The sequence below is a fragment of the Pongo abelii genome, chromosome 1, assembly GCF_028885655.2.
Source record: "Pongo abelii isolate AG06213 chromosome 1, NHGRI_mPonAbe1-v2.0_pri, whole genome shotgun sequence".
NCBI classification, from domain to species: domain Eukaryota; kingdom Metazoa; phylum Chordata; class Mammalia; order Primates; family Hominidae; genus Pongo; species Pongo abelii.
Window position 1 is genome coordinate 67,295,402 of NC_071985.2, and position 25,570 is coordinate 67,320,971.

General features: G+C 41.1%; 1 protein-coding gene across 4 annotated transcripts in view; it reads right to left on the reverse strand.

Annotated features, from left to right (window-relative positions):
- RGSL1 (regulator of G protein signaling like 1) overlaps window positions 1-25,570 on the reverse strand; it is a 118,125-nt gene continuing 92,555 nt past the window's right edge. The window contains exons 16-23 of one of the 4 annotated variants that reach the window (XM_054524524.1): window positions 23,751-23,925; window positions 15,694-15,832; window positions 15,333-15,457; window positions 12,945-13,054; window positions 10,621-10,707; window positions 9,469-9,535; window positions 7,941-8,141; window positions 1-427 (exon numbers count right to left, since the gene is read on the reverse strand). In XM_054524524.1, coding sequence (XP_054380499.1) covers window positions 8,105-8,141; window positions 9,469-9,535; window positions 10,621-10,707; window positions 12,945-13,054; window positions 15,333-15,457; window positions 15,694-15,832; window positions 23,751-23,925 — 740 coding nt within the window. In that variant the 3' untranslated portion in view covers window positions 1-427; window positions 7,941-8,104. Of the gene's footprint in view, window positions 428-2,468; window positions 3,876-6,418; window positions 7,149-7,940; window positions 8,142-9,468; window positions 9,536-10,620; window positions 10,708-12,944; window positions 13,055-15,332; window positions 15,458-15,693; window positions 15,833-23,750; window positions 23,926-25,570 lie in introns of those variants that run through there. The other 3 variants (XM_054524522.1, XM_054524532.2, XM_054524543.1) reach the window with 3 other exon arrangements.

Below are 25,570 nucleotides of genomic sequence, written 5' to 3' on the forward strand. Positions count from 1 at the left end.
CCTAGACCAATTAAATCAGAACGTTGGGTGGGGCTTAGGCTCCAGCATTAAAAAATCTCGCAGGAACTTCCAGTTTCTCATCTGGTCTGTTAGGAGCTTAGAAGTCATCACTCCATCTTAACAACAAGTAAATAGTGAAGTTACTGACAGATTTGAAAACAGTTACATACACCGTAGGATAAGAAGACACACAAAGGTGTTGCTGTTCGCACAGTAGATTGCTTCTGCCAAATTCGTGGTCTTATATATGAATGCATGCAGAATGGATTTATGAATACCCAAAGCAACATAGAAGCATGGCATAGAAGATGAGAAAATTTAATAGGAAGTACTCATGTCCATTTATATCAAATCATAGAAGAATTTCAAAATAAGTAGCACCATATAGAAAATGAATGTGAACACATTCTCCAAGGAGAGACACACCCTAAAAGAAAAAAGAAACAGCTATTCAAGATGCAAGACTTCAAAATATCATGATCATAAAAGTCGGTCCACTCTTATGGACTACTTCCGAGCAATTGCCCATAATATGTAATATACCTTTACATATGTTGAATTTTTTTAGTTTTTTTGTTTTGTTTTGTTCCCCTACTATTTTAAATTGTCACCATTTTTTGACAATTTGTTATGTATTCCATCTTTGCATCATTTCCAATACTGGGGGTATAAATTGTGTAAAGACTTTTAGAGAGTTCTAATTTGTTTTATGCAAATTTGACTCCTTCGTTGACTTTGTCCATGTATGTAAAAACATTGAAACTTTCTCAGTAAATGAAGAGATGGTCCTTTTTGTACATCTGCTTTTACGACAGATAACATTTCTCAAGATCTCAGCTCTTTGGGCAACTGCGTATTTGGTAGTAGTGGCCTAGTGTGGTTTTTGATTGATCTTGTCAAAATACTTAGGTTGTGTGTCATAATATTTCAGATGACTGCAGTTATAAAGCTGGGTGCACACAATTACCAAGCATAGTGATATGCATTATATATTTTGTTTTTGACTTACTTCCTTATGACTACGGTTTGTCTGCTCATACTGTTATGTTTGTGTGGCTGTCATTAGCATAGCTGAGTATTTACACTTACCAAAATGTTATCATTGTCTATTTTATCATGTCAAGTGGCCTATGAAGAGTTCTGCTGTATTTTCATGTCTTCCAAATACATCCCCTTTTAAAATGTAAATAAATGTTTTTAAAGAATTTTTAAAATTATTTTCTCCAGAATTGTGTTTTCAGGATTTTGATCTTTCAGGCTTGTGATTTTTTGAATTTCAGACTTTAGGGATTGTGAAATCTTTCAGGATTTCAGCCTTCAAGATTATAGCGTTTGGGATTGTGTCTTTCGTGATTATGGCCCAACCCCCTGGCAAAGAGGTCTGATTTCCCAATTCTGTCCTTGGGTGCAGCTACCAGGCGCCCTATCCTCAGAGCACAGGGTTGGTCCTGGAGCCCCTGTGTAACTAGCTCTGGGTACTGCACTTTCCCTCACAACCTCCCTGCACTCTCCTCTGCCTTTGTAAGTTGTCCCTTTACCAAACCACCTCAGATTAACCTAATTAGAGAGTGCCATCTCTCTTCTGCTGGGACCTTTCCTATGTTCTCCTGGGGCCTCTATCCTTCCTTACTATCCATGGCGCCACACCGGTCCCTGGTCCTTAGTTCACAGCATATGAATGGGTTTAATTTCCAAATTTCTTTGACAGATGGTAGCTGGAAGCAGAATCATCATGTCTCACACAAACAATACCATCATTGGCACTGAATTTGTCAGATGAGGCCATCAGTGCCCATTTAGACCAAGTATAATTGATGTTTTACACCCAGCCATCCTCTCCCCTCCTGAAGGTGCCCAGAGGACTTGTGGTTCCCCTTCCCTCCCCGCTTTCTGTAGCCCTCTGGATTCTTCTTGCTCCTCCCTTCACCTGTAGGGACTCAGCACTCACAGCTCACTTTCACCCTCAGAAAGTCCAGGATGGGGCCTTGGGAGGCAGGACTGGAAAAGAGTAATTCCTCCACCAAAGCAGAAGCTCCTCTCATCCCTGCTGGGACCCTGCCCCAATCCCAGTCCCAACCCCATTCCCAGCCTCAGTGTTGAGTATTCAAATTCCCAGGCCCATCCCATTTTGGTTGGAGGTGGGGAACAGGGGGTGTTGCTAGATCAAACATAGGATGTTCAGTTAAATTTGAATTTTAAGTAAGCAACAGATAACTTTTTTAGTATCAGCTAAATATGTCCCATGCAATATTTGGGCATACTTAAGCTAAAAAAGTGCTTATTGCTTATCTGAAATTCATATTTAACCCGGTGCCTGTATTTTTATCTGCTAAGTCTGGCAGTCCTACATCTCTTCAATGTTTTTTTTTTTGTTTTACTATTCCCATTTCCACCTACCCAAACCCATATTTCGGCACAAATACAATTCTTGAAAAAATGACTCGTATAGACTCTCTGATTTTCCTCTGACATTTAAGCAAATTGTTGAGTCTTTGTGTACAGAATCTCCACGGGACACCAGGAAGCATCACAAATTTTGAAGCCACTGACAAGACGTGTAGTGCTGGCATCTTCCTGCCTCCATTACTTTGCCTATAGAATGAGGCTTACAATTCCTAGCCCTGCTGTGACATAGTGAGTGTGCAATAAAGGCTCACTAATATTTTAAAAGTACGTATCTGTCAGGAACTCAGGGTGTGCATGTAGAGGGCATGGAAAGAAGTCTTTAAACATATAACACACAGATATCTTCCAAAGGACTACATATGTGTTAGGAATTAAACGGATCTTGTGGGGTTTTGTTGTTTTTTGTTTTGTTTTGTTTTGAGATAGGGTCTCACTCTGTCACCCAGGCTGGAGTGCGGTGGTGTGATCTTGGTTCATGGCAGCTTCAGCCTCCCAGGCTCAGGTGATCCTCCCACCTCAGCCTCCCATGTAGCTGGGACTTGTGATGCCCTTTTCATTCTGCCCCCAAGGACCATGTAACTTGTTGGAGAAAATACATTCAGAATTTTCCCAGGAATAAATTATTCACTATACCACTCCTGACCAACCGCTTCCTTCATGTCCTGGGAAGTTTAGGGAAAAGATAGAAGGACGGAAAGCAACTAAAGTCCCCCACCCTCCATCTGTTCCTGGCCTTATGCTGTGCTCTTGGACTACATTATATGCAGTCAGTCCTCAAACAACCCTATGAAGTAGACATCATCAGCTGCGTTTCACATACAGTGTTGGGAGTCAGCGAGGGTAAGTAATTTGCTGATGATCACAAAGTTGCTAGGAGCAGAGATGGGATTTAAACAAGACTGTCTCATGGAAAACCATGAGCTCTGATGGAGGGTGCAGGGCCTTCTGGTCTGGACTCTGTTGGCTGGGAGAGGGCCCACGTGTCAAAGTCACTGGGTGGGACTAGCTGGCTTGTGATCTTCATCTGGGAAAAGAAGTATTGTATCCACGAATCATTTGGATTGGAAATGGCCTTGGGAGCCCTCTTGGGAGCAACTTATCATTTTCCCTGTGCTCTTTTACTTATGAAGAGGATGGCAGGCCCACAGATTGTGAATGTGGACATCCTTTATTCTGGCTAATGACCTGCAGCCCTGGAGGTGTATGGGTGAGGGCTGGCACCCTGAGGTCCTGCACACACAGGCCACCTCCTCCTCTGGATGACACTTGGATAAGTTGGAGGCTCTCAAAATGAGGGATAGATGTCTTTTCATACTTCTGTATAAAGAGGGGAGGCTTCATGTCACTCTCTGACATGTATCAGAAAAGGCTTCTATATAGATGAAGGCAGGTCTCAGTCACTCTTGCTCTTTCTGCTTTCCTCTGCCTCTTTCCATCACCCTTTAGTCTGAATGGGCTGTGTGAGATTCCTAAAAAACAAAGAGTTCTTAAAGCATCAAGATTTATTGGAATATAGAAAAATTCTTGAAGACAATAGCATTTGCTATTTCTTCTTTATGGTGGTAGTCACAACTGTAATTGATAGTTGAATTGATTTTCTGTTAATAGCACAGTCTGACTATAAGGTCAGTGAAAGCATGAACTTCACATTCTGTTTTCTCCACTGCATTTCCAGCACCCAGCACAATTCATTTAGTCATGCATTCAATATGTATTTATGAGACAACTATTATCTGCATGTCTCTGTGCTAGGTAAGGTGAAAAATAGTTCTTGGTCTATTCTAGGTACAAATGGAAATACGACTTGGTCTCTGCCCTACAAAAGCATGTAGTCTAGTAGGTGAGACGCATACATGAATAAGTATCTCAAGGAGAGGAAAAAATGTGTCTCAGAAACTAAGAGGAGAGAGCAAGAGGAGAAAGGAGAATCAGGAGGTATCACTGTGTGATGTCTGTATGATGGAGAAGAAAGGGAAGGGCCCTTTAGACAATCACCAAGTTGCTGGAGAATGGCGTGTATGAGATAGAGAGGAAAAAGATAAACCTGGAAACCTGGACTGAGGCCATTTTAGCAATGGCCTTGTATGTCCCACAAAGGAGTGAGACTTTTCCAACCAGGTGAAGGAGGGGAATAAAAGCTTTCACGCTGAGGAAATGAGCAGGTCAGATTTGTTCTCAGTGTGTGGGATGAAGCAGAGTGTGTTGGGTGTGTGTGGAGAGGGGAATGTGGTGACTTCACAGGGCCAGTGATGGGGACAAGGACCCGACAAAAGCAGTGCCAGTGGGATAGAGAGGAAGGTCTGGATAGCAGTGACATGTCCAAGGCAGAGTGGCAGAACTTCCCTTTTCTGCATGTAAAATATGGAAGGGGAGGCAGAGGAATGAGTTGAGGATGATTCTGAGTTTTCTAGCTTGGAAGATGGGGTTGATTGGAGAAAAGAAATAAAGGGGCTAAAATTGATTTGGGATACATTAAATTTGTGCTGTGGATCCTGTTAGAATGGATTAAATTTGCAGTGGATCCTATTAGAGGAGAAGCTAGGGGCTAGGGATCTCAAGCAAATGGGAGAGTGCATTGTAAGAAGGTAAGTTCAACAGGAGAGCCACAGGGGGCACTGATATTTAAGGAAGAAGCAGAAGAAATGTGAAGAAGAATCAGAAAGAACAGTCAGAGCTATGACAAGAGAAAGAAAAAAATGGTGTCCCCAAGTCTCTAGGAGGCAGTAATCGCATCAGAGGCCCAGACTGTGAGTTCATACATTCTTTTCTAAGGAAGGTGGTCTAGAACTGTGGTCGGTAGAATTTCTGGTGACCACCCTAGGATATCCATGCTCTAATCTCTAGACTCTGTGAATGTGTGACCTTACATAGCAAAAGGAATTTGGTGGGTGGAATTAAGGTAAGGACCTTAAAACAGAGACATTATTCTGGATTGTCTGGGTGGGCCCTTAAAAGGGAGTTGGGAGGCAGAAGAGGGAACCAGAGAGATGTGATGATAGAAGAAGAGGTAGGAGAAATTCAAAGAATGGGCAGGACTTGACCCACCATTGCTGGATTTAAAGACAGAGGAAGGAGGCCATGCACCAAGGAATGCGGGTGTCTTCTCAGAAACTGGGAACGGCTCTCAGCTGACAGCCAGGAAGGAAGTGAGACCTCCATCCTGTACCTACAAGGACTGAATTCTGCCAATAACTTGAATGAACCAGGAAACAGATTCTCCCCAACAGCCTCCAGAGGGGAACACAGCCTTCCTGACACCCTGATGTTAGCTTGAGTCCCAGGTCAGACTTCTGACCTACAGACTTGTAAAATAATAATTTGTGTTGTTTTAAGCCACTAAGTTTCTGGTAACTTGTTATGGTAGCAAAAGGAAACTAACACAGGAACTGAAGTGGGCCAGGTTCCTTACCTGGTCCCTCTTTCTTGGCCTTTTCCTTAGACGGCAGTGGCCCCTAGATCTAGTGTTGGGACTCCTTTTCCTCCCCTCCCATATTTTTTGTTCAAACTAGACCCAAGACCCAAATCTAATTTCAAGGGCAAAGGAAAATATTAAAGCAAGGAATGCAATTTGTTGGGCTGTGAGTCAGTCTTGTCCCTAACTAAGTTTTGTTTTAACTGTAGTGTTACAGACATTTTTAATTTCTCACTTTTTCCCTTCCTTCCTTCCTTCCTTCTTTCCTTCCTTGCTTCCTTCCTTCTTTTTTTTCCTAAGTAGAAGCTCTGGCAACACCAGGTTGGCTGGCTTGAGCAGACTGTCTCTGACCCCTTTGGGACACGTTCTCCAGTTCACCACAGTCTCTACCACTCCCTCTTATCTCTCATGGACTGCTTTACTCATTTATACACCCTGCCTATATTCTACAGGTGACTGACTTAGTGACACTAGACTAACTGGCATTAGAACATGTTAGATCTGGGATCTTTGAAGGGAGTATGTAAGAAACCAAAAGAAGCAATCAGCAAGACTTAACAAAAGAGAAGATTTTTTTTTTCCAATTCAGGGATGACCTAATAAGTATCATTAATCTTTTTAAATAACATGTTTGTGTGTTTGCATACCTACACATAAGTATACCCATGGTGAATGTGGAGAGAAAGATAATTAAGAAATAGGAAGATGGGGCAAAGATCTAAGTTCAAATAGATCAGGAAAAGTACCTTTCTTTTCCTTAAGTACGGCCCATCTATTGCCAACATGCAGATTCAGCCATGTGCCACTCCAATGTGAGTGTATTTCAGTATGTGACCATGAGTTAGTATCTTGCTAGATCCACATCAGTCACCTTGTCGCTGGCCTAACATCCTCTCTAGTTTCATGCCTGGGGCTTGTGACTTGTTCCTTTTTGATGAAGCGCTTCCCTGTTACTTCAATTCCACTAACTGAGCTCTTCTTTATTCCTTACCTGGGGTCTTGCCTTAGTTTTTTGCCCGATTTTTAGGAACTGGGATTCTGTTTCATGCCCACTCCTCCTTCTATTAATTGCAGTCCTGTTCTAAAGCTCTAGCCCTGATAGGGAAGGGAAGCCTCATGCCCTTTTGTCTAGGCCTTCCTGTCTTGCTGGGCCTTCTCCCAGGGGCCCAAGGGGCTCTCCACACCTGGCCTTTTTTCAGCCTCCTCTAGAGTCATGTCTGCCCACAGTCTTCCTGGATCTCCTGCAATCACAGCCCCACCAGGTGACCTCAGAGTCTCAGGTGTTCACGAGCTCTGCTCCAACATCACCTTTTTCATCCTTGTGAAAAGTCTGGGAAATAAAAAACATCGGCACAGCAGGAAGCTTTGGCTGGAAATTTGAAAGGATTCTCCAAAAAGCTTTCCAGTCCTTTCCTGTTCTGTAACCCACAGAGATGACAAGCCAACCTGTCCTCACTTACCTCAGGTGGAGGGCTTGTTCAGGAAATTCTGACTCATTTTACTTCTGATTATTTTTTCTCAAAGGAGAGAAAATAGGCCTATTCATTTAGAATTATGACAATAGTTTAGTGCTTTAGGTCAAAAACCTTAAAGTTTTTTTTAAGTTCACTAGTTGGCAAATGAACAGAACTCTCGGGAAGAACTATTCCTTTTGTGCATGAAAAGTTGCGTAAAAGGTTGGCATAGAACAAGAACAGGACAAAAAATCAGAAATGGTGTGTTCTAGTCCAGATGCTGCCATTTACTGCCCAGTAATCTTGGGAAAGTCACTTACCTTCTCTGTGAGTCAGATTCTTTAACTGTTTAAAAATAAATGATTTCTGACATGATTGCCCACAGGGTTGTTGTGAGGACTTACTGAGACAATGGGTGTGAGTCATAGTCTAAATGACAGATCCTACCATTAAAAGACACCATCTGTCCCTGCTGATAATTATAGCACCTTGCTCCTGATTGCCTTCAGTGATCTCTACATCCATTTGTCTTGGGATTCTTTAAAAACCTGAGCCAGGATTTGCACACAGCCATGAAGATGTGGAGCAAGACCTAGAGCCCAGGTCTCCTGACCCAACTCACTGTGGTGGAAAGAAGCGCTTCCTCTCATGCTCTGCCCAAGTCTTACCCATTGCAGTCTGGTACTGCCATATATGGGCTGTCAACCCATTGCCCTTCTTGATCGTTTCTGGGGAAGATGGCACCAGGGCCTTTCATTTTTGACCAGAAAAGGTTCTGTCAGTGTTAGAGGCCTCTGAGAGATGATTTGCCTCTGCTGGGGGTCTGGCTTGATTACTTCTTCTCTTTTCTGGTGTAGGATAATTTTTGTCTGAAGAGAGAGAAAACAGCCAGTTATCACAATTATGATGCAGTAATTGAAGTTGCATTCTCTGTTGGTTTGCCACTGTCATTTCCTTTAGGAATGGCAATAGCCAAAACTGAAACCTTCAGGCTTCAGAATAGGGCTTCTCACATTCTTAGTCTCACCTTCTTCCCCAAGGTCTTATAAACTCTGAAGCCATGCATTGCTTTTCCAGTGTAAAGAGCTTCAAAGTATCTGGTTTGTCTTCTGGGCACTGGGACAGGCAAATAATACCTGGGCAGCTCCAAGTCCCTGTTGGAAGGACAAGTCTGGAAACAGGCCTGAGAAGTGACGTGGCTGGCAAGGACACCAGGCCTGTCATTCAGAGGCTGCTGTCTACCACCTTGGCCTTCAAATAACTCTTTGGCACTCCTCAGCTATGGTTTTCATGACCCCTGGGGATTCTCCCAGAGCCCTAACTTAGCATCAGTTTCACTTGGAAGCTTGTGCAGAAGTGAGTTAGGCTGAAGCAGATTTTAACAGACTCAAGTCCCTTCTGTTCTTATTGCCAATATCCTGCCAAGCAGAAGAACAGATCTTCTTTCTTTCCCACCTTATGCACCCTGCCCTGAGCAGCCTGGAATATTTAGGAAGCTGGCAATAAAAGATCATCTGAATAAAGAGAATGTAGGATACATATACACAATGTAATACTAATCAGTCACAAAAAGATAACATCATGTCTTTTGCAGCAACATGGATGGAACTGGAGACCATTATCTTAAGTGAAATAACTCAGAAATGGAAAGTCAAGTATTGCATGTTCTCAGTTACAAGTGAGAGCTAAATATTATGTACATCTGGACATTGACCGCGAAATAATAGACACTGGAGACTTGGAAGGGTGCGAGAGTGGGAGGTGGGTAAGGGTGAGAAATTACCTAATGGGCACAATGTATACTATTTGGATGATGACTAAACTAAAACCCTAGACTTCACTACTTCCCAATATATCCATGTAACAAAACTGCACTTGTGCTCCTTAAATCTATAAAAATTAAAAATAAAAATCAAAGATCATCTGGGACACTTCCACAGCAGTAGTGTTCTACTGAAAAGTGGGTCAGAGACTCCAACTTCTTAAAAGTGCCTGTCCTAGTTGGAGGTGAGAAAGGACCCCCACAGAGAAACACCTTCTTAACTTCCCACCAGAGGCAGCAAGCTCAGTTTCTAGGTTCTGCATGCTGAGGAGAGGCAGGGTATGAGGCTAGTCTCTGGAAAGTTTATACCATCTCCCATTGCATGCTTGGACATAGCAGCTCTGAACTGAAGAGGATTTCCAGCTCATGCCTACCCCTGGACAGGATGCAGCTGCATGGCAGATACCACGAGTCTTGGCTGAGTAAGGTTGCTTGATGAAGCTAAAGAGAAATACAGAGAAAAACTGCATCAGGACTCATGACACAGATGCAGTCACTGAAAGGCCTCCAGCCTGGAGGACCATGCCAGGTGGGCTTCCACAGACACCTCCAGGATAGTGGTTGGAAAGTGAAGGTAAAGCAGGCCTGTTCCAGGGATACTCAGGAGACCTGGTTTCTATGCTGCAATTTGTGTGTTTGTGTGTGTCCCAGGAGACCTTTCCTCTGGACACGAAGGCCATGATGTCAATCACATAGTCCCAGGGAAGTAAAATAGGAGATTAGGGCAGATGAACACTAGAATCACAAGACTTTAGGGCTGTTTGGAGCCTACGGATCACAGGCAATGTTCCATAGTGGCCTCCCCCATGAAGCAATGAGGAAACACGTACAAATGGGCAGGTCAGGTACGCTGGCATTTCATGCCTGTGAGAAGCAGAAAAGCAGTATTTCCAACTTCTTCCCCTAATAGAAGCTGGCAGTTGGGATAGAAAGGGAAGGTTTGTTAGGAGAGACTATGTGGAAACAAAGGCAGGGTTAGTGTGTGGGAGTGGGGTTGACTCCTTGAGACTGAAGATGGGGAAGAAAAAGAATATAATATGGCCTCAGTATGCAAGGTTAGAACTGCAGGTTTTGTGACAGGGAAGAGATTCATAGCAGGAGCCTCCAGGAAGAAGGAGGTATGAAATGGTGTGTTCAAACCAGCAGTTGGTCTCAGTGTGAGGGGGAAGTAACAATTAGGACATTGTGATAGTCTCTTAATAAAGATCATACGTCATGCCTGGAAATGAGAAGAGGAGTCAGCAGAGATATAGAGAAGCTTAAGGTACCTGCCTTCCCAGGGTTACAAAAACCAAGAAGACAGGATTATTTAGATGAGAGTCGCTCACAGAGCCATGGAAGGAGGTCAGGAGACTAAATTTTCACCTCCTCTCTGCCACTCATAAGCTATGTGATCTTCAGCAAGTTACTTCACATTTTGGGGGTCTCAGTCTCCTTATTGTCAATAAGGGGATTGGCCAAGCTGGTTTTAAAGTCCCCCTCTGATTGAATAGCAAACTATCAGTGGGGATCCAATTCCAACTCACAATTTTGAACTGAACTTATTGCTTCCCGTTGAGGCTGCAACCACTCAATACCTCTGAGCAAGGTGAACCTTAAGATGGCATTGTCTCCTGAGGAAGGACAAAAACAAGCACTAAAAACACTTGCAACAACTCCTACTGAAATAAATCTTTCTAAGTAAGCAATAAAGCTCTTGTTTAACACACTTAGATTATAAAATGTTAATGATAAAACATTATCTAAATCTAAACCTTTGCATGTGAGATGCTATGATTTGAATGTTGCCTCCAAAACATGTTGAAATTTAATTGCCACAGAGATGGTATTAAGAGGCAAGACCTTTAAAAGGTGATGAGGCTGGCCAGGCACAGTGGCTCATGCCTCTAATCCCAGCAGTTTCGGAGGCCGAGGCAAGTGGATCACCTGAGGTCAGGAGTTTGAGACCAGCCTGACCAACGTGGCGAAACCTCATCTCTACTAAAAATACAAAATTAGCTGGGCATGGTGGTGTGCACCTGTAATTCCAGCTACTTGAGAGGCTGAGGCAGGAGAATCGCTTGAACCCAGGAGGTGGAGGGTGTGGTGAGCCAAGATCATGCCATTGCACTCCATTGCCAGCCTGGGCAGCAAGAGCAAAACTCCATCTTGAAAAAAAAAAAGGTGATGAAGCCACAAGGGGTCTGCCCGCATGAATGGATTATTGCCATTATCATGGGAGTGGGTTTGTTATAAAGGTGAGTTCAGCTGTCTCTTGTTCTCTCTCACACTCTCTTGACCTTCTGCCTTCCACCATGGGGTGATGCAGCATAAAGCCCTTTGCCAGATGTTAGTGTCATGCTCTTGGACTTCCCAGTCCCCTGAATCATGAGCCAAATACATTCCTTTCTTTATGAATTACCTAATATGAGGTATTTTGTTTTAGTAACACAAAATGGGCTGAGACATGAGATCAGGGATGTGAGACTGAGAGAGGGGAGCACCATGCTCAAGGTCTCGCAGCTTGTACATTATGACTCTCTGATGCCGTTCCCAGATTCACAGACCTGTTTTCTTTGGTTTTCAGAGCTTTCCCCTGAAAGACACCCAGCCTTGTCCTCACCAGCCACTGCCCTGTTCACGAACCTCTTCCTTGTTAAAATTCCCTTTTGCACAGGGCGTGGTGGCTCACACCTGTAATCCCAGCACTTTGGGAGGCTGAGGCGGGCAGATCACAAGGTCAGGAGATCGAGACCATCCTGGCTAACATGATGAAACCCCCATCTCTACTAAAAATACAAAAAATTAGCTGGGCACAGTGGCAGGTGCCTGTAGTCCCAGCTACCCGGGAGGCTGAGGCAGGAGAATGGCATGAACCCAGGAGGCAGAGCTTGCAGTGAGCCGAGATTGCGCCCCTGCACTCCAGCCTGGGACACAGAGCGAGACTCCATCTCAAAAAAAAATTCCCTTTTGCTCAAGTACCAATCACAGCTGTATGACAGAGATACATTCTGAGAAATGTGTCATTAGGTGATTTTGTGGTTGTGTGAATATCATAGAATGTACTTACACAAACCAAATGGCAGAGCCCACTACACACTCAGGCTTTATGGAATAACCTATTGCTGCTAAGCTACAAACCTATATAGCATGCTACTGTACTGAATGCTGTTGCAATTGTGACACCATGGTATCTGTGCGTCTAAATATATCTAAACATAGAAAAAGCGCAGTAAAAATACAGTGTTATAATTTTATGAGACTACCATTGTATATATGGTTTATTATTGACTGAAACATCATTATGTGGTGCATGGCTGTGTGTGTGTGTATATATATATATGTATGCATACTTATTTTTTATAAATTTGTACATAAGTAAATATGTGTATGCTTTTATATATCTGTTTTTTTACATATATATGTCTGCTGTCATAAAAATTATATATGCATAAAAACACATTTATCACATTAAAACTATATATATGCAGTTTTTAATGTTGTCACTTAACGCTATAAAATAAATGCTTTCTTAATGGGAAGGTTTAATGGAGATAGAGCAGGGGGCTTCTCAAGCAGCAGAAAAGCAGATCATCCTCTCCATGTACCCTCAACATAGACTGTGACCGGCATGCACAGAGGCATCCCGGAGTTATTGCTAGGGAGAGGTACCCTCTGCTAGCACTGCTAGTGACAGGTAATTCATGCTTTACCCTGAGTGCTCTGCCTCCCTGAGGGCCAAGTAAATGAGCTGTCCCGGCTCCAGAAAACACCCTCGAGGAAGTCTTGAATTTGGCCCCTTGGGCCCTTGCTTTCTCTTCGCAAGTCTTGGTTGCTAGAGAATGGGGCTGTGAGTCGTGGTGGAGCTTACCTCCACTCGAGAAAGGATACTTGTCCGTAGATTTAGGAGGGCTTTTTCTGTCCTTGAACTTTTTCCCCCTATACTGTAAGTAAGAGCTGGTCGCCTTCCAGAAACAAAACCTGTGGGAAGAATGGCTTCTGGTCATAGGAGGGAACCCCCAGTGGAGGGGGCTGGAGCACCGAGCACAGGGGAAACGGGGCCGGGCCAGTCCTCAGAGAATGTGGGTGTCCAACAGAGAAGAGGAGAGCATCCTGGCCTTGGGGTGCTACCTGCCAGTGGCCTTTGTTCTGAGGCCATATCTTTGTCCAGACCTGGCTCCAGCGCGGGCCTGGCATGGGCAGTTTGTTGGGGCTTCTTTCTGGAACCATCAGTGAATGGAGCCTGTAAAGGGCCTGCTATCCTGAGGCTTGGGGTGAGGTTAACCCCTGGGGTGCACCCCAGCATCAGACTCTGACATCCCTATCTAACCCCACCTGGTATAGCCAGAGTGTCCAAAGGGCTTTTGCTCAGGTCCTAATCCTAGTTTCCACCCTGCCCCTTACTGACAGCCTTGACCACCTCACTGTATTCCCAGTGGGCCCTTCCCTGGAATAGATCTGGTTTCTCATGTGAACTCAGATTTATGTACTCTTTATGACCTTTATGTTCTCTAGAAGCCTGTGCAATACTCCCCATCATCTCTTCCCTCCTGGCCCCAAGCCCTTTGTTATCCCTACCTTCAACTAGTCCTTGGATTGGACCCCTTGGAGGTCAATCTTGGCTAAGACTGAATTTATTTTCTATGGCACTTTGGATCTGGTGGTTTTGCCTGCTGTCCTCCTCCCCTCTCCTTGAGGGACAGTCTGTTCTATCCCAGTAGGCTTTTCCCATTTCACTTGCTGAACTGGGTCTCCTTCCCCTAATGGACCTCCCAGTATGCCACACATGCATTATTTATGGTGATGAGAGACCAAGAGACCTGGTTTCTAATGCTGGTTTTACCACTTACCAAGTGATTCTAGTCAAGTCCCTCAACCACTCTGAACCTCAGTCTCCTCATCTGTAAAACAGGGATAATAATACTCCTCCCCACCCACTGTGTAGGGTTGTGGAGAGGTTCATTTAAGATAATATATGTAAACACAGTTTGCATAACATAAATTTCTTTATAAGTATGTAGGAAAGTAAATAAAGAAACTGCAGGAGGAACAGGAATCCAAAGCCTCCCTAAAGCATGTCTCATTTCTCTAAGCACATGGGAGACAGCTAAACACTGGCTTATTCAAGAGAAGCACATATTTCCCAGAGGTTCCCAATCTCTCCAAAAGTCTCTGGGTGAATATCTATTTAGTCCTTGCTAGGAGAACCAGAATTAAGTTCTAGACAACATTTGATGTTCAAAAGATTAAATTGCTTGTCTTGAAGTTAGATTTTTGTACTTCTTTCGGTTCTGTATTAAATAATTTATTATCTTAAGGATTTTAAAATAAAGGTGAGAGATTGGTAAGCAATTTCACACTTCTATTTTAATAAAGTAACTTTTTTTTTTTTTGGTGGAAGATGGGAACTTCTAAGAGTCCAAGTCACATGATAATCTAAGTGTCCTGATTAGCTTTGTCTGGGAACATTTCAGGCAGGTGTCCTCTGGTCACTACCACCCAAGGCACTGCCATTCACCATGTGGAAGATATGAGCTGGAACTCTGGCAGACCACAGGAATAAATGACCAGCTGGGAAGGCTCAGGCCAAATCTCCACAGGACAGGTTAGAAACCAGTGGGCCACAGAATGCATTTGGCCGCAAAACATCTGCATATATTTTGCTTGTTTCATTTTTGGTATTTGGCCTTCACAGGTTCTTCACCATGTTTTAGTTTTGTTAGTTGCCATACTTGCCACTTTAACCTTGGGAGAGATGAAATACACATTTCAATGTCTAGCTCCTCTTGATAATGGGAGTATCTAGCAACTGTGCCCCCTCAGTGGTAATTACGGGGATTTGGGCATAACAGAGCAAAACACTTCTGGCTTACTTTCTTCATGTAGCTTCTTAAGCTCAAGCAGTTGTGTTAGTCTTGACAGAATTTCTCCCCAAGGGGCTGTGGTTCACTCTTACCTTCTTGTGAGAAACCCAGGCCTAAGAAAACCTCACGTTCTTGCTCCAAGCAAGCATGGAAAGAGGAGGGGTGGGAAACCAGGCATTTGGCTCTCAGTCTTACTCTGCCTTCCATCTGTGGATTCAGTGTTTGGTGTTCTGTGTGAGGGATGGAGTGAGGTGAATAGGATAAGAAAACACCATCTTAGTTTCCCCTAGAAACTGGAAACTATGAAACAGAGTGCTAGAGGAAGGCAGAAAACTCTCTCCAAACTAAGTGTGTTTTCCTGATCTAGCAGTCACTGAATAAGGAGAAACAGTTACCTTTTCCAGAAGTACATAACGATGGGAAAGACAGACATGATAGCCCCGTGGAAGATGCTCCGATCTAGGTAGCCCTCTGTGATGGCAGAAAGGATGGCATCCTTCTGGGACTCAGGGACATTCACCTACCCACAGAATGGGAGCCTGTCACTGGTGGAGGCTCCACGGGAAAGCAGAAAACCTCTCCTGGCCCCCAGAACCCGATGACCACCCCCTCTCCAAAAGGCAGACGGTTTTCATGGAGTTGCTAATATGTAGTTGGCCAGGACTTATGAGATGCCTGGCAATTAGCTTTCTAATTGTCCTTGTTGGGGAAATGCTTCTTGGTGAAAGGCCAGAGTGGAGTGGGAGTCTTTCTTACCCTCAGCTTTGGAGGGATGTCAGAATTCAGGAAGAGTTTTTGGATAATGTTCATTTTGGACCGCATTAGGATCACATCATTCTCATTGTATGCCCGGTTGACCTGCAGCATGTGGGCTGAACTTACCAGATCATTAAATCTAAAAAAGAAATGTGAAGTAGGAAATCAGGAGGAGAAGATGAAAACAGTGACTAACAAGGCACCCAGCCTAGACTCATTTCTGGCCCAAAAAAGGCAAGGCCAGTTCTAGGCCAGGTTGTGACTTTATTCATTCAGTCATAATTCATCCACTGGCAAATACTGAGCACTTATCACAGGTCAGATAACATGTCAAGTGCCCCTTCAAGTGAATTTCTTCACCACAAACCCCCTTGTTTATCCCACCTTCCCTTCTTTACCCATTCTGGCCCTGCAGCATTGCACTTCTAATGACTTCAAGGCCTAAGGACTATCTTGCTCTTCCCTCTCCTGTGCTGACCTGAGGCAAGCCCTGAGATGCAGGCAGGTCCCACTCCTGTAGAGCACTTTAGGCAATGAGAGGAGGTTTGGACTTAATTCCAGTGGTAATGGGAAGCCAGTAGAATATTTTTTTTTTTGAGATGGAGTCTCGCTCTGTATCCCAGGCTGGAGTGCAGTGGTGCAATCTCGGCTCACTGCAAGCTCGGCCTCCTGGGTTCACGCCATTCTCCTGCCTCAGCCTCCTGAGTAGCTGGGACTACAGGCGTCCGCCACCACGCCTGGCTAATTTTTTGTATTTTTAGTAGAGACGGGATTTCACTGTGTTACCCAGGATGGTCTCACTCTCTTGACCTCATGATCCGCCCACCTCGGCCTCCCAAAGTCCTGGGACTACAGGCATGAGCCACCGCGCCCTGCTGCCAGTAGAACATTTTAGGCAGGAGAATGATCTAGTCTGGTTTATGTTTTTAATAGGCTATGCTGGTTGCTATACAGAGAATAGTTTGTAGAGGTCAAGCGAGGAAGAAGACGTAATGTGGTGGGAATCGGAGCAGCAGCAGGTGAGGCTATTCACTCTGACTAGTATCTCCCTCTGCTACTCCATTACCTCCCCCTACATCCTTTATTATCTGACTAACCCCTACTCTTCCTTCAAAATTTAGCTTAGATTACCCAAGAATTTTGGGTCTCCCAAGAAACCATACCTGAGGACTTACAGTTGTCTAAATATACTTCCTGTGCCTGATTCTCCCATAGCACCTATCATCCTGAGACACTTCCTAACTTTTGTTTGTGTCTTTTCTGCCATCCTCTTTAGTTTGCGGGATCTTAGAAGTACAGAGCACGTCATAGTTGTTTTTTGTATATCCAGTGTCAAACCCAGTGTTCAGTAAAGAGTGAGCAATCAACAAGCATCTGTGGAAATGAGCTAAATCCATCACTGGGGTGAGTAGAAGATCTCTTAACCAAACTCTTCTAACTGATGCATGAGTTATCAGGTGTCTACATTTTTGAAAAACACACTGACTGATGCCCATGACATGCTGACTGCATAGATTAGTGGGACACCTTTAGTACACTCTCACCTTTCTCAAACTAGTAGAAGTGAATGTGTACCAGGAGTTGTGTTGCTTCCCAAGTGTCTTTCCCTATTGTAAAGATAATTAGTAACTATAATTGCTATAATTAGTAACTTGTGAAAACTGATAAAATATGAACATTAAAGAAAAGTTATTATTTCTGTGAAAACAAGTTAGAATGTTTTGGAAATTCTAATGAAGGCAAGTAGCTTTTTAAAAAAGTGTTGTTGGCTGGGTGCAGTGGCTCACACCTGTAACTCCAGGACTTTGAGAGGCTGAGGCAGGCGATCATGATTTCAGGAGATCGAGACCATCCTGGCCAACACGGTGAAACCCCATCTCTACTAAAAATACAAAAATTAGCTGGGCATGGTGGCATGTGCCTGTAGTACCAGCTACTTGGGAGGCTGAGGCAACAGAATCGCTTGAACCCGGGAGGCAGAGGTTGAAGTGAGCCAAGATGGTGCCACACTCCAGCCTGGAGTCAGAGTGAGACTCCGTCTCATAAAAACAAAAACAAAAACAAAAACAAAATACTGTTGAGTTAGGTGTGGCCAGGCAGTTTGAAACATAAAAAAAGGTATAAAAATGCAGAAGGATTAAATTGCTTCACAGTAATCTTTAAATTCTGTTCCACTTTAAAGAAATAAAAATTCAAATCAGTAGACAGACACTTTAGGTTCCAAAATGTTAGCATAGAAGCAAGTTGGCTTCATTCTCCCATATGGAAACTCAAAACAAACAAATAGTACTGAGATTATTACCAGCACTATCTCAGAACTCAAATATAATGAGACAGAGGAGAAAAAAGTAAAAAGAATGAAAAGTAATGAAGACACCTACAAGATATACAAAATTACTTCAAAAGAGCAAATCTAAAAATTATTGGTGTTCAAGAGGGAGTTGAGCAAGAGCAAGGAAAAGAAAACTTATTCAAAACAATAACAGAAAACATTCTAAAACTTGACAAAGACATACATGTTTAGGTACAGGAAGGCCAGAGAACATTAAATAAATTTGACCCAAATAAGACTACCCCAAGTATTATAGTAATCAACTCTTAAAAGTCGAGGACAAAGAGAATCCTAAAAGCAGAAAAAGAAGAAAATAACATATAAAGAAGCTCCAATTCATCTGGCAACAGACTTCTCAATGGAAACCATAAAGGCCAGGAAAATTTGAGAAAACATTTTCAAAGTGCAAAAAAAAAAAAAAAAAACCCACCATCCAAGAGTACTGTATCCAGCAAAGCTATCCTTCAACTATGAAGGAGAGATAGCCTTTCCTAGACAAACAAAAGCTGAGAGAATTCATGACCAACAGACATGTCTTACAAGAAATGCTAAAGAGAGTTCTTTATTCTGAAAGAAAATGACACTAACATGCAAGAAGGAAGCCTTTGAAGGTATAAAACTCATTTGTAAAAGTGAGTGCACAGACCAATCCAGAATATTCTAATATAGTAATTGTGGTGTGCAATTCACTCATAACTCTAGCATGAAGCCTAAAAGACAAATTTGTCAGAAGGAACAATAGCTAAAGCAATCTGATAAGAGACAAGCAATATAAAATATGCAAATTGAGAAAAAATGTCCAAATATTGAGAAGATGGAGTTAAAGTGTAGAGATTCATTTTAGTTTTTTCTTTGTTTCTATTCTTTTCTTTGTGATGTAAGATAAGTTGTCATCTCTTTAAAATAATTTGTTATATCCACAAAATATTTTTGGTAAGCCTCATAGTAACCACAATGCAGAAACCTATGATAGTTACACTAAAAATAAAAAGCAATGAATTAAAATACAGTACCAGAGAAAATTACTTAATCACAAAGGAAGACAGTAAGAAAGAAAGAGAGGAGTTCAAAAACAACCAGAAAACAAGCAACAAAATGGCAGTAGTAAGTTCTTACTTATTAATAAGAATGTTGACTGCAAATAGACTCAATTCTCTAATTAAAAGACATACAGTGGCTGAACGGATAAAGAAACAAGACCCAACTACATGCTACCTACAAGAAATCCACTTCACCTATAAAAACACACATAGACTAAAAGTGAAGGGATGGAAAAAGATATTCTATGTGAGTAGAAACCAAAAAAAGAGCTGGGATAGCTATAGTTATATCAGATAAAATAGGCTACAAGTTGAAGACTCTAAAAAGAGGCATAGTTATTATATAATGATAAAGGGGTCAATTCAGTAAGAGGATATAACAATTATAAATATCGATGCATCCAACATGAGAGCACCCAAGTATATAAAGCAAACATTAAAAGATCTAAAGGGAGAGAAAGGTTGCAATACAATAATAGTAGGAAATTTCAATACCCCACTCTTAGTAATGGACAGATCATCCAGACAGAAAATCAACAACAACAAAAAATTGCAGTTAAACTACACACCACACCAAATAGGCCTAACTGACATTTACAGAACATTTCACCCAACTGCTACAGAATATACAATCTTTTCATCAGCACATGGAACATTCTTCAAAATAGACCACAAAACAAGTCTCAACAAATTTCCAAAGTAGAAATAAAATCAAGCATCCTATCTGACCATGATGGAAAAAAACCAGAAATCAATACCAAGCAGAACCTTGGAAACTGTTTTCTACAGTACATGGAAATTAAACAACATGCTCCTGAATGACCAATGGGTCAGTGAAGAAATAAAGGAGAAAATTTAAAAATTCCTTGAAACAAATGAAGATGGAAATACAACATTCCAAAATCTATGGGATACAACAAAAGCAGTACTAAGAGGAAAGTTTAGAAAATAAATACTTACATCAAAAAAGTAGAAAGACTTCAAATAAACAACCTAATGTTGCCCTCAAGGAATTAAAAAACAAGAACAAACCTAACCCAAATTAGTAGAAAGAATAAAATATTAATAATAAATATCAGAGCAGAAATAAATGAAATTAAGACTAAAAAATACAGAAGATTAATGAAACAAAAAGTTGGTTTTTTAAAAATATATACAAAATCATTAAGCCTTTAGCTAGACTGATAAAGGCAGAGAGAAGATCCAAATAAATAAAATCAGAAACAAAAAAGAGACATAGTCATCAGAGATTATGATGTACAACTATACACCAACAAATTGGAAATCCTAGAAGAAATGAATAAATTCTTAGACACATAAAAACTACCAGGTTGAATCAAGAGGACATAGAAAACTCAAATGAACAGATAATGAGTAACAAGATTGAAGCCATAATAAGTTTCCCATCAAAGAAAATGCCAGGACCTGATGGCATTAATTCTACCAAAAATTTAAATAAAAATTAATATTACTTCTGCTCAAACTCAAAAAATTCAAAAGGGAGAATACTAAAAACTCATTCTACAAGGCCAACATTGACCCAATACCAAAACCAGAGAAGGATGCAGCAAAAAAAGAAAACTACAGGCCAATATCACTGATGAACACAGATGCAAAAAGCCTCAACAAAATACTAGCAAACCAAATTCAACAACACATTGAAAAGATCATTCACCATGATCTAATGGGATTCATCCCAGGAATACAAGGATGATTCAACATACGCAAATCAATAAATGTGATATATCACATTAACACAATCAAGAATAAGAGCCATATGATCATTTCAATAGATGATGAAGCATTCAATAAAATTCAACATCTCTTTATGATAAAAACCATCAACAAATTGGGTATGGAAGAAATATACCTCAAAATAATAAATGCAAATATATGATAAACCCACAGCTAACATCATATAGAATGGGGAAAAATTGAAAGTTTTTCCTCTAAGATCTGGAACAAGTCAAGGATGCCCACTCTCACTATTCTTATTCAATATAGTAGTGGAAGTTCTAGCCAGAACAATTAGGCAAGAGAAAGAAATAAAGGGCATCCAAACTGGAAAGGAAGAAGTCAAATTAGCCTTGTTCACAGCTGACATAATCTTATCTTTAGAAAAACCTAAAGACTTCACCAACAGTCTATTAGAACTCAGACATTCAGTAAAGTTGCAGAATAAAAAATCAACATGTGAAAATCAGAAGCATTTATATACACCAACAATGAACAATCTGAAAAAGAAATCAAGAAAGTGATCTCACTGACAATAGCTACAAAAAGCATAAAATACCTAGGAATTAACTTAAACAAAGAACTGAAAAATATATACAAGGAAAATACTGATGAAAAAATTGAAGAAGACACACACACACACACACACACACAATTGAAGTATATTCCATGCTCATGGATTGGAAAACATAATATTATTAAAATGTCTATACTACCCAAAGAAATTTATAGATTCAGTGCAATCCCTATCAAAATACCAATGGCATTCTTCACAGAAATAGATAAAAACAATCCTAAAATTTACACGGAACCACAAAAGACCCTGAATAGTCAAAGCAATCCTGACCAAAAAGAACAAAGCTGGAGGCATCACTCTAGCTTACTTCAAAATATACTACAAAGCTATAGTAACTAAATCAGCATGGTGCTGGCATAAAAACAGACACATAGACCTGTGGAACAGAATAGACAATTCAGGTATAAATCCATGCCTTTGCAGCCAACACACTTTTGACACAGATGCCAAGAATGTGCAATGGGGGAAAGGATCATCTCTTCAATAAATGGTGATAGGAAAACTGAATGTCCATATGCAGCAGAATGAAAACAGACACCTATCTCTCACCATATAAAAAAATCAAATAAAAATGTACTAAAGGCTTAAATCTAAAACTCTGAAGCTACTGGAAGAAAACATTGGGGAAACATGGCAGGACATTGGTTTGGGCAAAGGTTTTTGTGTAAGAAGCATAGGGAGCCAAAGCAGAAACACACAAATGGATGACATCAGGCTAAAAAGCTTCTGCACAGCAAAGGAAACAATCAACAAAGTAAAGAGACAACCCACAGAATGGGAGAAAATATTTGCAAACTATCCATCTGACAAGAGATTAATAACCAGAATATATAAGGAGCTCAAACATCTCAATAACAAAAAACCCAAATAATCTGATTTTTTAAATGTGCAAAATATCTGAATAGACATTTCTCAAAAAAAGATATACAAATGCCCAAAAGGTATATGAAAAACTGCTAAGATCGCAAATCATAAGAGAAACGCAAGTCAAAACCACAACGAGATATCATCTTACCCTAGTTAAAGTGGCTATTATCAAAAAGACAGGGAATAACAGATGCTGGTGAGCATGTGTAAAAAGGGGAAATCTTGTACCTGGTTGGTGGCAACGTAAATTAGTATAGCCACTGTGGAAAACAGTATGGAGCTTCCTCAAAAAGCTAAAAGTCGAACTACCACGTCATCCAGCAATCCTAATACTGGGTATATATCCAAAGGAAAGAAAATGAGTATGTTGAAGAGATATTTGCACTCCCATGTTTATTGTAGCACTATTCACAATAGCTGGAATATGGAATCAACCTATGTGCCCATCAGTGGATGAATGGTTAAAGAAAATATGGTGTATACAGATACACAATAAAATAGTATTAAGCCACAGAAAAGAACAAAATCCTGTCATTTGCAGCAACATGGGTGGAGCTGTAGGTGATTATGTTAAGTGAAATAAGTCAAACACAGAAGGACAAATATCACATGTTTTCACTCATATGTGGGAGCTAAAAAAGTGGATCTCAGGTTGTTACCAGAAGCTGGGAAGGGTAGGGGGTGGGGTGATGAAGACAGTTTGATCAAGAGGTACAAATACACAGTTAGATAGAAGAAATAAGACCTAGTGTTCAATGGCTCAGTAGGGTGTCTACAGTTAATAATCATCTATCGTACATTTCAAAATATCTAGGAGAGAATAATTGAATCTGTCTAGCATAAAGAAAAAATAAAGAAGATGATGGATATCTCAATTACTCTGATTGATCTTTACACATTATATGAGTATATCAAAATATCACATACATCTCCAAAATATGTAAATCTATTATGTATCAATAAAAAAAAATTAGTAGACAGCTTTTGGGGTATAGTCTATACAAGAAAAATTTACAGACCTCCCATTTTGGATTGACTTTGGCTTTACATAAAAAATTTGACTGGTAAAAAAAAATTGACAGGTGAATTAATATACGCTAATATGTCTTAACTTAAAAATATCTGTTTAATGTCATACAGACACACACACAATTTGTATTATTATAATTCCTGGCTTTGACTAAAGAATATTGGTCTCATGGTGTTATATAATAGGACTTTTTCACATTTGTAAATAATGGAGAAAAACATGCTCCCTTTTCTGGGACTAAGTAACTGCATTTTAACAGTGGAATTTCTGGAATACTGAAGAGCTTTTAGCACCCAAAGAAAAGAAAAATAGAAATCAATTGAGTGGCAGCATTCAGTAAGATTTTCAGAAGGAGAGACTCTTACTGGACAGGGCTGAAATCACTGTGTCTCTAACAGATCAAGCCAGTTTCTGCTGGGCAGTCCTAAGGATGAAAAGTCATTTTCAGGGCAGAAGAAGGAGAAGTGGGAAACTTACTTCTCCATTTCAGAAAAGAAATATAGATCATTGATCACAAAGTTGACAGTGATAATCCTGTGGCCAAATATACGACGCTTTACAAGGGTTATTTCTCCATTCTCTTGGTCTGCACTCCGGACATTTGTGGAGGGCGGAGCTGAACGTCCCGATGTGTTGTGTGGTGTGGTGAAATCTGAGAGAGAAAGAAGAAGGAATTACAATCTTGTTTGATCAAGTCACTCTTACCCTCAACCTGGGCATAACAAAAAGAAGAAAGGAGACTGTGGATCCATCTTTTAGCTTATTGAAATAGTCACTTTCTGCCATTGGGCTCAACTTTTTACTTGGACTTGAAAAACTCGTCTACTCAGATAGTATGACAACACACATAAAAAACAAGTCAACTGAGCACTGAAGGTGCTCATCTAATAGAAATAGAATCACACCACAGTTACGCTAATCCTTAAGGTTTCTGCAGAGACTGAAACTGAAACACGAGATGTAACCTTCCAAATGGAGTGTGTAGCACTGATGATGCTTACTCAAGTTTTATCAGGAAGTAATTTAGGAGCAAACGAGGAAAGCAGCACAAAGAAAAAGTCAAAATATCAAGAGTAAAGAAGTTTACCAAGGAAACCGAGGGTAGAAAGCTAGAATACAGAAGAGAGTAACGAGTAAAGGAGAGCACAAGAGCCACTAGAAGATTTGGATTGTGTGTCAGAAAAATAGAATGCTTCCTTTAGAAAGTTTCTTGACTAGATTATATCCAAAGACATCTATTCATAGGGATTCAGGTCTGAGAAAAGAACAGGTTTGGGCTGGATCTGACAAATAGACCTTGGTTAGTTATCTGGCTGGGTTTCAGAAAAATGTCTAATCTGGCTCTAGAATTTACCATTCTGCCTGCAAATCCTTTATTCTGGAGTGCTGTTCAGGATTCATTGAAGTGGGTATGGTGTTCCCTATGGTGTAGGTGGGGTTCCTTTTGGTTTAGTGTTGTATATGGAATGGGAGGGTAACTACAAGAGTCCATAAATACCTAGCACTTGTTATGTCTCAGACACTGTGCTTGACCCTAAGGTTACCATACGGAATAAGACACAAGATCCCTTTCCTACTATCTTTCAATCTTTCTCTCTTAGACTTGAGTTTGAAGGGAAAAAAAGTCTAGATAACAGTGGAAATTGATATGATGGTTAGGGATTCTAGGAAAAGAGGGTGGATAAATTCACCAAATAAACCTGGAAGCCATGGGATGCTTGTAAACTGGCTCTGGTGGTAGAGGGGGAGACCTAATTTGTATTATTGGCTGATTTAGATAGTAAATATTCTCACTGTAATAGATTTTTAGCTACCGACATTTGTTGAGTAGCTCACAAAATTTCAGGGTATTTAACAGCTGGCTCTTACCAACCAGTATGAGCAGCTCCAGCTCACTATTACCTGGGAATCATATTTGACTTCTTCCTCTTTCCACATCCAATTAGTCACCAAATGCTGTTGATTCTACTTTCTAAATATATTTCAAATGTATCTACTATTGGTCTTTCTTGCAGTGACATTTGTTTAAAGCATCATCATCTTTCATTTGTTCCAAAAGCTGCTTAAGTGTTCTTGGGGTCAGGACTAGGTCCCTGACATGCTAAGGTGAGGGAGGTGCCTAGGACACAGTTTAAGGAAGCATTCACTATCAACGTGTTACAATTACGGGGTTGGCATCTGCATGAGCCTGACAGTCAGTGCCTCCTTAATTTTTGTGTGTTATATTGCCTCCCTTGCCTTACCCTAGTTCCAGCCATGACTGTGCTTCCTACACTTAATTTTGCTTTTGTGTAGTA